Raw genomic sequence first — 14,528 nt, forward strand, 5'->3', positions numbered from 1 at the left:
CAGCATTTCTGTTGCAACTTAATTATTTTTAAAAAATTTGAAATTGCCCACTATATAAGTGCTCAAAAATGAAGATACCAGTGTATCAGAAGTGAAACATCAGAATTAAGAGTAAATGTTGCATTAAAGTTACAGGTGGCTTTTGTATTTGGGAATGCTGGGGTTTTTTTGTCTTACACACTGCCTTTATTCTGGTGATCGACGTGGTGCTGTCACCTTCACTGTCGTAATTCATTGTAAGTGAAAATATTAGTACTGAGCAGCTACCTTGGGTATTCAGGACAGTACAAAGAACAGCTTGATGTCTGCAGTGAGTAACACAGTGATGTTACAGCAGTTATTTGCAGGTGTGAAGCTGTCTCACAGAAGTGGGATCCAGACTGATGCCTATCAACAGCAGGCTCTGTAATGCCACTTCCGTCAACAGCTCAAATCAGAAATGGATTTTTTAACTTCATTTTAATCTACTTTTCATTTTCTGAATTACCTATAGGCATTCTGATATACTAATCTGACTTACATTATGCATAAGTATTTTGTAGATAATGTTCCTTAATAGAATGTTTTATGTGGATTATTTGTGAATTATTTGAATTAATGTTTCTGGCAAATACTTGCAGCCTGGATTGGCCTTTGGCTACAGAGTTGCCTAAAATTACTACTTCTTAAAAGTTGTTTTTCTTAGAATTGGTCAACCAAGACCTTTTCTAATGACTTTGCAAGCATATCTCTTCCTCATATGAGTATATGCATCCAATTCTTCCTACAAAAGATTGATGCACTTGAAAATGGCACTATTACAAATGTCTATGAAAATAAGAATTATGAATGCAGGAGGGTGGAAGGGGTGTAAGAACACAGAATATTTTTTGCAGGAAAAAAAATTAACCAGATACTAGTGACATTTTGGGGGAAAGTGTTTATGCAAGTATTGTTTCTCATATGTCTATTGATTCAATAAAATTAGCTACACGAAAATTAATTAACCATCTAATCTCTGTTAGGGGGAGAAGGGAGATCAAGGTCCAAGAGGCTCAGAAGGACCCCCTGGCAAAGGAGATGTAGGTCAAAAGGTATGGCTTGACATGCACACTGCAGAAATACTACAAACTTCAGAAGGACCTATTTTATAAGAGTTCAGATTCTCACCTATTTTTTCATTCATTATATCTTAAGTAGGAACTATATTTTAACTGATGATTGTAAAAGATTTAAGAGAAAGCAATATGTTCCTTAGCCTGAACAATGCAGCAAAATCAGACTATAAACATAGACCCTAAGGTTAATTGGGCAGTAGGGATTTCCTAAAAATTCAGTACAGGGTTTTCATTAAAGTTAGGAGGAGGCAAATTATCTTAGAATGCTGATAAGGAGAGAGGAGGAGCTCAGAGAAATGAGGTGACTAGTTAGGTATCTAAATGTGAAAGTAAAAGCCTAGAAAGATATACTAGTAGACAGACATCTCCCATCTGGTCAAATTTAAGACATTTGGGGCAGATTCCAGAGCTGAGGGGGATTTCAGTTGGAGTGGAGCATCTAAATACCTTTCTAATTATGGGCACCACTATCGTCATGCTTTTGGTTATTTGTGTATCTCCCAGTTGTGAATGAATCTTTGCTGTGATTGAAAAAAGAGGTTTGTTTTTGTTAGGGTGACCCTGGAGAAAAAGGATCCCAAGGACTGATCGGCTATAGAGGAGTACAAGGCCCAGCTGGACCAAAAGTAAGCTTGTTCCTCCAGGGTAACCCTTTGCTTTGTATTTTATAAAAGAATCTATGGAATTTATGTAAAGTACAGATTTCTCAAGCATCTGATGTTTGGAGATTTAACAGAACAAAGGAAAAGCAGAAATATTGCCATCCTCTGTCCTGAATGACACAAAAGTCCCAAGGAGAAAAAGAATAGGTACACGTGTAATTACAGACCTTATAGTTATGCGTGAGCACTGAGAAGCTAAATTAAAGTTGTCCAAGTGATTCTAACCATGACCATTTAGCAAATTTTTACTTTGAAACATTAACTTTCTATTATAATATTTTGTGAGTAAGTGTCACTCTGAATGAAAAGGAAATTGAAATAATACAAGTGTTCTTGTTGTTCCATTAAAGTTGAATATCAAATACATGTTTCAACCAGTAGTTATTTAAAATATGAAACTTGGACCAGCTTTCACAAGAACAATAAGTTGATTTATGTTTTTTTCCCCACATATTGTCTATTTTGTAGATAGATCTATATTATAGATATTTTTATAATATAAAGTGTTGAAAAAACTTTTTGCTACTTGTGCAGAAAATGAAACTGTGTGTTTAAATCTAGATGATACCATTTTGTAACAGGGTGAACCGGGAGAGAGAGGACCACCGGGTGTTGCTGGATCATCTATTCAGGGACCTGCTGGACCAAAGGTGATTATCTGACGCGTCTTTGCAGGAGATCAGAGATTGGAAAAATTCTAGTGCATGTTTCTGTCAAAACTAAAAGAATATAAATTAAAGAAGTTAAAATTCCTTGTTGTAGTAACAAAGATGACTGAATTTTATAAATAAGGACTGAAAAGTACTAAAAATTAACAGAGAGTGTTTGGGGGCCCTTTAACGGGATGCTGAACTTAGTACTTGTTATTGCCTCCTGAAGGCATTCATTTTAAAAAAGTAATAAAAATTCCTTATTATGTTTCTGTTGTGTTTTGGCTCCTCCTGTGAAATTAACAACTTTGAAGTCTTCCCCCCCCCCCCCCTAATTTACTATGCATTATGTTTCTTAGACTAAAGGTTTCCTGAATGTGCCAGTAAATCCCTGCAGGAGTGTGTCTGTGTGTAGTTCTAGGGAGTTATATGCTGAACTAGATGATTTTTTGGAGATGATTTTGGAGATTTTTTTGTATGTCACTTCCAAGTGAACAGCTGGCCTGTAGATACTACTTTAAATGAAATGTCATAGGTGAGATAGCTAGAGCTACATCCAACTCATTTTCTCTTATGGGGAAAATGTATCTGAAATGAGTGGGACTTGTCCTGCTGTGTAAAATAGGCAGATTCAGCAACAGTAAAGCTAACTTTGAAGGTTTTAAAAACATTCAAAAATTCACTACCACATCATTTTTATTTTAAGAATAAAATAGTTGCTGGTTTTATAATATGTCGGTTAACTTCAACTTTAATTGATGCTTTTCAGCTTTGATGATAATTTTTAGGGTAGAGAAATCACTACTGTACATCCTATCGCTCTGAAGTAATTTCATCCCCGTTTTTCTTCATCCTCAAAAATATACGTGCCCCCTCCCCCACAAGCACCTGTAGGTATTATATGTACAATGTACTCCTCAGCCTGGCAATAGAATATCACAGAGGGCTAGGATGTGGTTTAGACTTGTTTGTGCATGGAGGAGGAAGGAGGAAGGGAATGCAAGAAGCTCAGGGTATGCTGGAGTAAAAATGCAACCACAGAGGAGAAAGAAAGGAGAGGATTGTGGGGCACTCATATCTCTTCTGTTGGTTTAAAACCATAATAATGTGCCAAACTGTATGTCAGGAAAATACAAGTGGCATGCTATAAGGCACAACTTGCATGAAGACAGGTTTCACTACACCGGTCTCCCTTCTTCACATTTTCCTGGTTACCGTGACATTTTGAATGACCAGGAAATGAGTCAAGATTTTTTACTGATCAAATTCATGCTGAAAAATAAGAACGTTGTAGACTTTATTGCCTTTTTGACTCTGATTTTATTCTTTTTATTACAATTAATTACACTTTCATAGCAGACCAGAAACAATCCAAAATCAACTGGAGTCTGTAGAAGTTTTTCCAGACTCTTCACTAAATTTAGGATCAGGACTTTTATGTGCAGTGGCTGATGCAAGAAAACAAGTATTTTTTTTATAGACAAGTATGTCTATATGCAAGTTGATTTTTAGAAAATATACAAAACTTTGTCTCTTTAGCTCCCTAATAATTTCTTTGTTTAAACAAATACCTGCTATGTTTCTGATAATTACTCAATAATGTAACAGGCTACACAGGTCTGTTTTCTCTCTCCACTGTGGAAAGTATGATGATTACTAGTAATTGTGTTCTTGGAACATCCTGTTATCTGCAGTAGTGAAACCAGACATTATGAATTTCTAATGCAGGGAATCTGCATGTTTTTCAAAGCTGGGAGTTATCATGGTCTGAGGTCTTTTTAGTACATCTCTTAAGTATTTGATGTAGTAGTGGGTGATTGCTAGAGGTCTTAACTCCTGGACAGCCATGGTTGTGTCCACTGGAAATTTATTTATTTTAAGCTACACCCACGTTTGGGGACTAGAGTTTTATTTCCCTTGACAACGATTTTGCTGTTACCAATAGAGAGACAGTCACATTAGATAGCTTTTTTTTTTCTCATATTCCTTTCTCATGGTTACAGCTGCTCGGTGGTTTTGATAGAACATTTGATCTCCATTCCCCAGTGAATGTTTCTTGAAATATTGCCTGTCCTTCTCACTAATGTTAAAAATTGTGAAAGTTTAATTGAAAATTGAAAATTTTTTTTGAGAACCTTAACGTAAAGTAAAACATCTGTTGCCATAAATTAAGCACTAGAAGGAGCCAAATTTTGCTCTGTGAAGGGATAACATGACGAACTTGAATTCTAAGCCTGATTGCTTTCCAGGAAAGTCACTGACAGAGCTAAGATTACCAAACAGTTGTACTGGGTAATATTTGAGGAAAAACTCAAATTTCTTCCTGCATCTTCATACTGTGGAGCTTGCAGTTTTGAAGCGGTGTGCCATTGCATACTTTCTAAACATACTGTGTGTCAGCACTTGCCTTTGAATTTCTTTGCTGTTTTCTGTGTGTTCTGGCAGAAACAGGGTTATGCAGCCTTGCTTGTGTGGGCAAAAGCAGGCCACAGGTGAATCTGGCCACTCACACTGAACCATGATATTCAACCTTCAGTTGAAAACTACAGCTGTCAAGTTACTTGTCAAGGTAGAACAAACTCTATGACACAGTTGCTGAGAAGCAAAAGTATGAAAGAGGTCAGAAGCAAGGTAGTAAAAGCTTCCTATAGAAATACTGAAATTACCTAGCTTAATAATTGTTGCTGTCAGAAAGAATTGAATACTTGTTCTTTTCTGTAAAACTTTGGAAATTAGAACTAAAAATAATGAATATGGTTTTGGATTTTTTCTTTTTGGATAGGGGGATCCAGGACCCAAGGGGCCACCGGGAGATGATGGACTTCCTGGAAATTCAATAATGGGACCAACGGTAAGAGTTTTTAGACAAAATGTGGGAAATAAAGAAACATGAGATATATGCAAAACTCTTGTGAAAATTTAAAAGCCACTTGAACAACTTTTTCAGGAAAGTAACTGACCAATTCTTCAACTTTTACATCATTCCAGTTTAAATCTATTTTAAAAAATAAACTTACTGTCTTTTCAAAGAAGAAACACAAAATAGATTCATTAACTAGTCCAGTGTAGATCTTCAAATTCATCTCCATCTTTCATTATCTCATGTGGTCTTTTATACCCCTGTATGGGCAATACGCTCTTTACTGAGCATAAACTGAGAGGTATTAGGTATTTTAACAGTGGTGTTTCAATATTACCAACCTACACATTCAAAAACCTAAGTAAGACTCAAAGAATTTTAAAAATAGATATTTTGGAAGTACTTATTTGCATATAGGTTATAGAATAGGATTTACTAGGTTATATCCTTCATAGTTTTAACCTCAGCACCAAGATTGAAGTACAGTAATCTGTAGTAGGATTGCTGGCTCACTGTTCGAGCCTTTAGTGGTTAACTGGCAAGATCAACACACAAGTGGAAGACTGCAGACAAAACTGAGGGTTCGGTGGTAACACAGAGATTGCGGTCTTTTTTTCTTTTTTTTTTTTTTTTTCCCTCCCACATTTACCATGTCTGCACATAAAATGTTCCACTCAATTCCATTGTTTCACTTCTTAGGGATATAGTTGATAGACCCAAATTCAGAGACCAATTAGTTTGTGTGTACCTAACACAATCTACTTCACAATAAAGCAACTTAATGCAATAGCTTTTGTGTGATAACATCTTAGGAATACCAATAAACCTTTACTTCTGGCTTGACAGACTTCTACCAGTACACCTGCCAGAGGATGCTGGATAGCACATTGATCCACATGCATTCAGTAGCTTGTATTTTTGAATTTTCAAAACCTCTAGATTTATTGACTTTGTCTATAATCTAGAATGCTACTTCACTCTGGTTTTCTTATAAAAAGAAGTGATGAACATGACTTAATTGTCCTGTCGTACACTGAATCATTTAGGTTTTGATTATGGCAGTTGGTTTTTTTCTTAATGACCATGGACACAAGATTTGTGTTTATATTCTGTTTATCTTTTTTTTTTTCCTTTGAAAGACTGTAGAAGCAACTATCTCTATATTACTGTTTCAGAAAATGACTTTAAAACTTGCCTTGGAAGGGTTGGCAAAGTAGATGAATTCATTCAGTATGCCATCTGTGACATCAATGGCACTTGTCTTGTCATCAGTGCACTGACTTAGAGTGAGTCACTGTGACTGTCTTTTCCAGACCCCACAAAACTGTGGGAAGCAGTAATTACAGAATTGCTCCTAGGCCATCTCTTGTGTATTTTTGATGCAGCTATTAAAAAAATTAAATAATCTGGACCAGAGAACTGTTTCTTATAGCAGATTTGGCCATAGATTTGACTTAAGTAGATTGATAGCTGTGTTACTAATGGCAAAACCAGATACTTGACAAAATCCGAATTCTTACAGAAAAGTGTTAACGTGTATTTGGTATTTACAATGCTCTGCTAAGATGAAATGAAAACATCTGTTTGGCTGGTCTTTACTGTAGTGGAATTAGTAAAAATAGAGATGAACTCATGATCCATGGTTTCCTTTCTTGTTAAAAAAAAACCAACTTGTTAAACATTTCTAAAACATTTCTCATTTTATCCACAATTTAAGAACTATGGATATTAAGAATGAGGAAGAGGTAAAATTGGCTTTACATTGGTTTTCAAGCAACGAAGCTGGTGAAGGGTCTTGAGATCAAGTCTTATGAGGACTGGCAGAAGGAAACTGGGGTTGTTTAGCCTGGAGAAAAGGAGGCTGAGGGGAAACCTTATCGCTCTCCACAACTACTTGAAAGGAGGTTGTAGCCAGGTGGGCGCTGGTCTCTTCTCCTAAGTAACAAGCAATAGAACAAGAGGAAATGGCCTCAAGTTGCGCCAAGGGAAGTTTAGATTGGCTGTTAGGAAAAATTTCTTCACCGAAAGGGCTGTTAAGTTCTGGAACAGGCTGCCCTGGGAAGTGGTTGAGTCACCATCCCTGGAGGTATTTAAAAGACGTGTAGATGTGGCGCTCAGGGACATAGTTTAGAGTTGGACTTGGCAGTGTTGGATTAATGGTTGGACTTGATGATATGTTATCTGTATGTATATTAATAACTTGACCCTCCAACACTCTACAGGAGAGTCCATTTACATCTCTTGGTTCTCCCTGTATGGCCATATACATACTGTATAGTATATATACAGTATGTGTTTATTAGGAGCGAGCTGAATGTGTGACCTACAAGTATCAATAAGGATTTCCAGTTGGTGGTGCTGTCATGTGAACATCTACAGCACAGACTGCCAGCGTATCTTGAGGGATACCTAAAAGTAATATGTTTTCTTTCTTGGTTCTGTGAAGAACAGTTTATTGCAAGCTGAGTTAATTTTCTCATTAAATGTCAAGAAAACAATCACACGAATGAGGGAAGAGGAAAAGATTGGTTCTCTTCTGGTCGTGAAAGGAAGCATTGAGGTTTTGCAAATGCACAAATCTTTAGTGGGAGTCAGTGGAAGAGTCAACAGAAGGAGTGATTGTCTCCTGATACAGAGCATTCTAGGCTAAACTAGGAGAGACTAAGAGAGATTATATATTTCTTATAACCGGTTGTATTTCTTTTACTTCCTTCCCTTGTAGAATGCAGTTTTGCTTTACTGTATGAGAGAACCAATGTGATTACCTGGCAATGCAAAATGTGCAACATATGATAACTTAAAGCTGGCATATTATGTTTCACTATTGTTAAATTCATTGCTCAAATGTCAGGACTTACCCCCAAAGTCATAAAAGTTTAACTTTTTAAAAATAAATTTAACTTTGTGTTGGCTGAAGATAAAGTCAATGTTCTAAAGATTTCTCTCTGCAACTACAAATCTAGAAATTAATAATTTCCTAATGAGAACTCCTATTCTTCTGAAATCTTAGTTTGATCAACTGAAATGACAATAAAAAAGCACAAAAAATTCTGAGCTTTGTGAACAAATTGCAAGAGCTGGTAACTGCTATTCTATATTTCCAAAAGAATATTAAATAGTTTCCTTACATATTTGTTAATAGTTGTTACATTGTGATCATCCAGTTACCAGCACGGTGCCTGACTTTTACTCTTTTGTATTTAGGGTGACCGGGGACTACCTGGACTACCTGGACCCCGTGGACTAAAAGGCGATGGTCACAAAGGTGAAGCTGTAAGTACAATTTTAATTCTGTACTTTGTGTTCTACCCCCCCAAAAAAAATAAATTACTGTGTGATAACTCAATATTTAGTTACTTAACTAAGTGTAATCTTCTTTTTCATCCTTTAGCTAATTTAAATATTTCATATATATTTTGAAGTCCTTTCCTGTCCTCGATACAGTGCCAGTTCCTACAGGCAGTTGGAACCAGATATAAACTGTTCTCATTTCAGCATCATGGAAGGGATACCATTTAATTCCATAAAAATTTTCATGGCTGCTCATACATGTTTAATATAATCACTGCTTTGAATTCTTTTCTTTCCCTCCTTCTCTCCTTCCCTTTTCTTTACTGTTCTTTGTTCAAGATCTCTAATAATATCTGCTTGGCCAAATCTCACAGCCTTCAATTTCTAGGTTTTTCAGCTGCTTTTCGTACCGGGGGGTTAAATCCTCTGTTTTGAAGATTCCCCTCCCCTCTGCTTTGCGTTTCTGATGGTCAGCTCCAGAGGGGTTTAATGCCTGAGTATTCCAGCTGGCACATTCCATAACAAGAGCGTATCATCCTAAATTTCAGTCATCCAAGGCCACACAGACATTTTTGACCAACCTTTCGCTAGAAAGTGAAAATACTGCTGCCATCCTTCAACCACCACATATCAAACTTCCATTAGCACTATTTTCTTCATGTCTGTAATCCAGCTTTATTTCAAACTAGAACAACAAAGGCACTCTCAAATGCACTGAGGTGGGACCTGAGCGCTTCCAAATAAGCCATGGTTCAGCTCCAATTTCCTATCATTCAGACTGATCCTGGGAAGGTCCTTTGGGATCAGAATTAGTTCAGAGGGCATTTACTCAGAATTCCTGGTGTAATGCTGTGTGCCTGACAGATTTCACAGCATGTAGGGCCACTAGACCAGCTCAAGACTCCTTGAAGGGTCAAGGAGTGCCAGTAATGGACCCAGAGCCATTAAACAGAGGGCATGCAAACAAATGAAAAAACTCTACCATTATCCTAAATAAAAATAAAAAGCAAATGCAAAGGCAATCATGAAGAAGGCAGTGATGCAAGTAGATGACTGACGAACTTTTAGTAGGCCTTAAAATGCCTCGTAGGAACTGAAGTTTTAACCTTTACAAGTTAAGATATCTGTTTACACTATATGAAGAAGAAGTGTTGGTAGATACAGAATCAAAGAGGTCAGTGAGAAGCTGAAAACTTTTCTAATTAATCAAAGAATTCAAGAGAAGCCTGGTTTAGTAACCACTAATTAATAGAACTATACAATTGCTGGTTGTCACCCAGTCTCCCAGTCACAGGATGACTTGAGTGTAGGTGCTTCCTGCATTTCTATTAGTGACTAGACAATTAAAAAAAGAGCTTTGCTCTGCAGTAGTATTCCTGAAATCATGTCTATTTTAGGATTCCCATCTGCAACTGCCATAAGAGTCATGCTTCTCTGCAACTCAGTCTCAGGCTTCAAAGCTGGTTGTGTTTCTGTCTGCTGCATGAGTAAACGTCCTTGAAATGTGTGAAGGTTCTGTTGTGCTGTAGCATGCATCTTTCCCCTTCTCAGGCCTTCTTTCCGTGCCTCATGATCTGGAAAGACCAACTTCATAAACCACTGGCAGACGTGGACAACATTTATGTAGCTAAGTCTCTGTAGCATGATGGGGCAAAGATATCTGCCCTGTGAATGCTGAAAGGGAGGCTGGGGATGCCTCCAACTGGATGAAGGGCAGCTGAAGGGGCTGTGACGGATTGAGTGGGGAGTTCAGGAGAAAAGACTATCGAACACAAATACGCCAAAGTATGTTAGGTTTACCCAACCACCCCATTTAGATGAATTAGCTCTGGTATACTAGATATGTGGTGTCTGCAGTGTCTGAATCATGGAGCAGTGTCTGCTTTCTCACTGGTTTCTCTGAGCTGAGAACAACTCTGATGTTCTTAAGTCAAGAGCTGGACCTTTTTTTTCCACCACTCTGGTAGTCTTATAGGTTTCCACCTGGGACTGAGGATCACTGTTGTTCAGTACAGATTGGAAATGTGAAGAATTTGATAAAATACGGCAAAACCGAAGAGATTAGTAACTATTGCTGAAATTCTCTTCTTTGTTGAATAACGTAAGTACGCTTCCTTTAGGACAACTACTGACGTGCTTTATTCCTCTGCTGTACCAGGGACCTCCAGGACCAGCAGGCCCCCCAGGACCAGTAGGCCCAAAAGGCGTGGGAGATGCTGGACCAAAGGTACTTGCACGCTGGTAGTACATGCATCTGACTATTAGACAAGGCAGACAAACATCTTCCAAAAACTGCGTTAGATTAGAATGGCATATATATGACAAAATGCTGTGATCTCATCTCCCACTTTCCATTTCAGTTAGAAGAAGAGCTTACAATAGACTTTTCTGCCATGATAGATACAAACCAGTTCTTGCTTTATCCCTGGATTTGATGCAAATCTGCAGGCTTTCCATACATCCAAAGACTCGGGATGTTTCTAGATGCTGAAGTTTCCATGTGGAAGTCAGAATTCAACACAGGCAGAGTATTGCCTAATAATTATGCACTTTCTTTCTCCTGCAGAAGTGCAAGGGACGAGGCCCCAAAGGAGTCAGGGGAAATGTTGGTTACATGGAACCAGTGAGCTATTTTTAAATATCCTAGAAATGGATTCTTAAGAGAAGACAATAAACCTTCATCTAAAATTAATATTGGTTTAGAGGCAAAACTCATCAGCAAAAAAACCAAACCAGAACAAAATTGATAAAAGGATTAGAAATACAACAGTGAAACACTTCCAGGTTTTTTTCTTAAAACGCAGAATAGCTGAAGTGTTCTAAAGTTCTAAGCAGTATGTAATTCACCTAAAGAATCGCGTTGTAACTACTATGTTATAAAAAGTTGGAAAAAGAGACCCAAGACTAAAATCATACAAAAAATTGCTTTAAAATATCCCACAGAGTGGTTTTATTAATGATTTCCTCTATTACATATGTGGAATAGGAAACAGGCAGCCTGTTGCAGGAGAAAGGAAAATAAATATTGCCCAAACAAGTTTTTTTCCCCAAAGAGAAGGAACTTTCAACTTCAGTTCCCAGAACATGAGAATTCCCATTTAAAATAAACAACAATAACCTCTTAAAAATACATCCACAATAAAGGGAAAACTGAAGGACATTCATCCTTAGAATGACCTGACCTTAGAATGACCTGACAATGGGATCTGGGGAACCTAGCTTTGTGCTCCTATTCTGAACTGCCGCTTATCAATACATTTCACATAAAGTAATGCGAGGTCTGGCCCATGACATGAACTACTAAAGAACTAAAAATTTCAATTATGTTATTCAATATAGACTTACAGAAAATACATATGACTAAACTAATTAGATGTTTTTATATGAGATTGTATCTTTTCCAAATAGAGATATCAGACTTGATATAATACAGTCTTATAAGACATTTTTCTTGGTACTACAGAAGAACATTTCATTAATGTTCTTGTATGAAATTATGAAGGCAAATATTGATAAAATTGTAACTTATGACTACAGAATGTCTAGAGGCATCATTATGTCTGGAATCCCCCCTCGCTTCCTAAACGCATAATTCTGCAAAGTAGTGTTTCCCAAAGAAAAGGAATTGGAAGGTCGTGTCGGGTAATCAATAAGGTGATCTCCCACTGTGATGCCCTGGTTGAAAAACAACAAACCCCAGAAATATAAATCAGAATTTCAGTGGGAATATAAGGGTTTAATATAAATAAATTTGAGTTAAATCCAAAGTGGAAATAGAAGGGTTTTTTTAGTTTTTTAAGTGAAAGGAAACCACTAGAATAATTGCAGTGAAATTTCTCGCAACTGGAATTTTTCAAATCAATATTTGTGGTTGTGTTTTTGAAAAGTATCACAAATATACAAGGTATACAGAAATGCACTTAGGAAAATCTGGCTTATATGACAGATCAAAAAGTGGGTCACAAGTCCCTGTTGTTCGTATAATCATGAAATCATGTAATTGCTGGGACAAGCAATTCTTCGGCTGTATAATTATTAGCAAAGTTCCAACCCAGATCGTGAATGATGGAAGCACAATATGGTATCATAAAATGCATTAGAGGGGAGGAGGTAAAAGCTGTAAAGTAAAAGCAAATATATCCAGTTTTTGCAGTGTAGTACATGGGATCTAGTCTTTTTATCACAGTTATTCTTAAACCACTCTAAGTCTTGTGATATAATAACATATATTTAATTAAATCATAGATTAGCTATTACAGTACTTAGAATTTTCATTTTCAGCTCTAAGTGACATAAATCATTGCCAGTTGAAGTGAGTTGTTCATATTCCTTTATAAAGGCATCGAATCCTTACTCGTCAGTCTCTTCTTCACCCACAAATACCATCAGAAGTATTTCCATCCCTCCATCCTGTGGTCTGAGTCTATTCATAGTACTAGTAAAGGAGGTTTATTGGTTATATCTTTTCAAAGATGAATATGACCCTTGTTGTGTTAGTTGAACATTACCAATTAATAATAATTTTGGCAATTGGCCCATTACTTCAACCTGAATTTGACTGAGCAAAAGTGAGATAGCTGTGACCAAGAGGTGAGGCTCTTATAGTTTAATAGTATTTAATTACAACAGAAAATAGTATAATGGAATATCTAGTAGTAGAAACTCTTATCCCAACTCATTATCTATAAAGAAGCCAGCAAAAGATTAGGCAAAGGCAAACTGATAAAATGTTATCATTATTCTCATGTGTTCTCTGACAATTTCAGGTCAGATTGGGGTTGTCATGTAAATTAAAATCATCTTCCTCATTTCCATCAAGTCATCTCCATTGTCACAAAAATTGTCAGAATTAGGTAGCTTGATTCTAAGAAACAAATTGTTGAAAAGCATGGGCGCAAAGGAAGCTGTGTTTTCAGGTTAGTTGTGGTTGTGGGAGCTTGGTGTGATCCCACCTAAGGAGCAAGACCTCCATGTGTGCAGCCAGTCCGGTTCCAGCAGCCACACGTACAAACTCCGTTTTCTTGGGTCATCTTTATGGGTGTTCTAGGCTGGATCAGAAACGTGCTGTTGAAGTGAACCTCCCAGTGGTCCTATTTACTGTGCTTTGGGTTCCAGACCAAAAAGAGGTCTGAGTGGTCCCACAACCCAGGAAATGTGTTTCCTTCAGATGAAGCTAAACTAGATGATCTGATCTGGAAGTGCTCTTACTGTACTTCAGCCCGCAGCAGGTGATGAGTCCACAGGAGCAGAGCAGGCAGGTCTCCTCACATAGCATGCAGTGTAAACGTCAGGCTGCAAATTCACTGCTGTTGGGCCTGGGGCACTATTTGTTGGTGGACACGTAGAGTGAGAAACTGCCTGTCAACCAGAGGCTTCTACTTACAATAACCAGTCGTGGCGTGCATTCAGAATGTACCATACCCGTGGGTTATGGAGAAGTGGCATCTTGTTCTAGGACAAGTTGTATTGTAGAGTACCTGTCTTTGCAAGTAACACAACACAATTAGGACTAATCATGCTCACATCGAATTTTGTATGAAAAGTTTCACGTGGATCTACAGGTTTGATTTTGTTGCAGTGTGATATTGCCCATCAAATCTGGCTACTCAGAGTGGTGCTTACCTAACAGTCTCTGTCAGAAAACAAGAAAAAAATCAAAAGTTAAAAACGTTTAATTTGTAATTTTTACTTTAAAATAGGTAAGTGGGTTTTTTTACGATGCACCTAGATCGGTGCATTAATCCTGTGGGGGAAAATGTGTATTGCTTCTATAAATGGTGAACAGCTGTAGCTTTTGCAGTGTGTGCTGCACCAAAGCATGCGTTATCCGGATAGTCACACCTGTGATTTAGTTCTGTGCATCCACACTAGGCATGGTGTAGAATACACTAGAATAAAATAAACAAAGTATATACACATCTCTTCTCCCTCCCTGATTTTTTGCTCCTGTTTGCTTATAGAAAGTTTT

General features: G+C 37.3%; 1 protein-coding gene across 1 annotated transcript in view; it reads left to right on the plus strand.

Moving 5' to 3' along the window:
• Positions 1 to 14,528, plus strand: part of COL28A1 (collagen type XXVIII alpha 1 chain) — a 67,875-nt gene that overhangs the window by 34,276 nt on the left and 19,071 nt on the right. Inside the window, exons 19-24 of the mRNA XM_075746112.1 lie at positions 1,005 to 1,073; positions 1,652 to 1,723; positions 2,341 to 2,409; positions 5,192 to 5,260; positions 8,474 to 8,542; positions 10,719 to 10,787. Coding sequence (XP_075602227.1) covers positions 1,005 to 1,073; positions 1,652 to 1,723; positions 2,341 to 2,409; positions 5,192 to 5,260; positions 8,474 to 8,542; positions 10,719 to 10,787 — 417 coding nt within the window. The remainder of the gene's footprint in view (positions 1 to 1,004; positions 1,074 to 1,651; positions 1,724 to 2,340; positions 2,410 to 5,191; positions 5,261 to 8,473; positions 8,543 to 10,718; positions 10,788 to 14,528) is intronic.

This window comes from Balearica regulorum, chromosome 2, assembly GCF_011004875.1.
Source record: "Balearica regulorum gibbericeps isolate bBalReg1 chromosome 2, bBalReg1.pri, whole genome shotgun sequence".
Taxonomy (NCBI): domain Eukaryota; kingdom Metazoa; phylum Chordata; class Aves; order Gruiformes; family Gruidae; genus Balearica; species Balearica regulorum.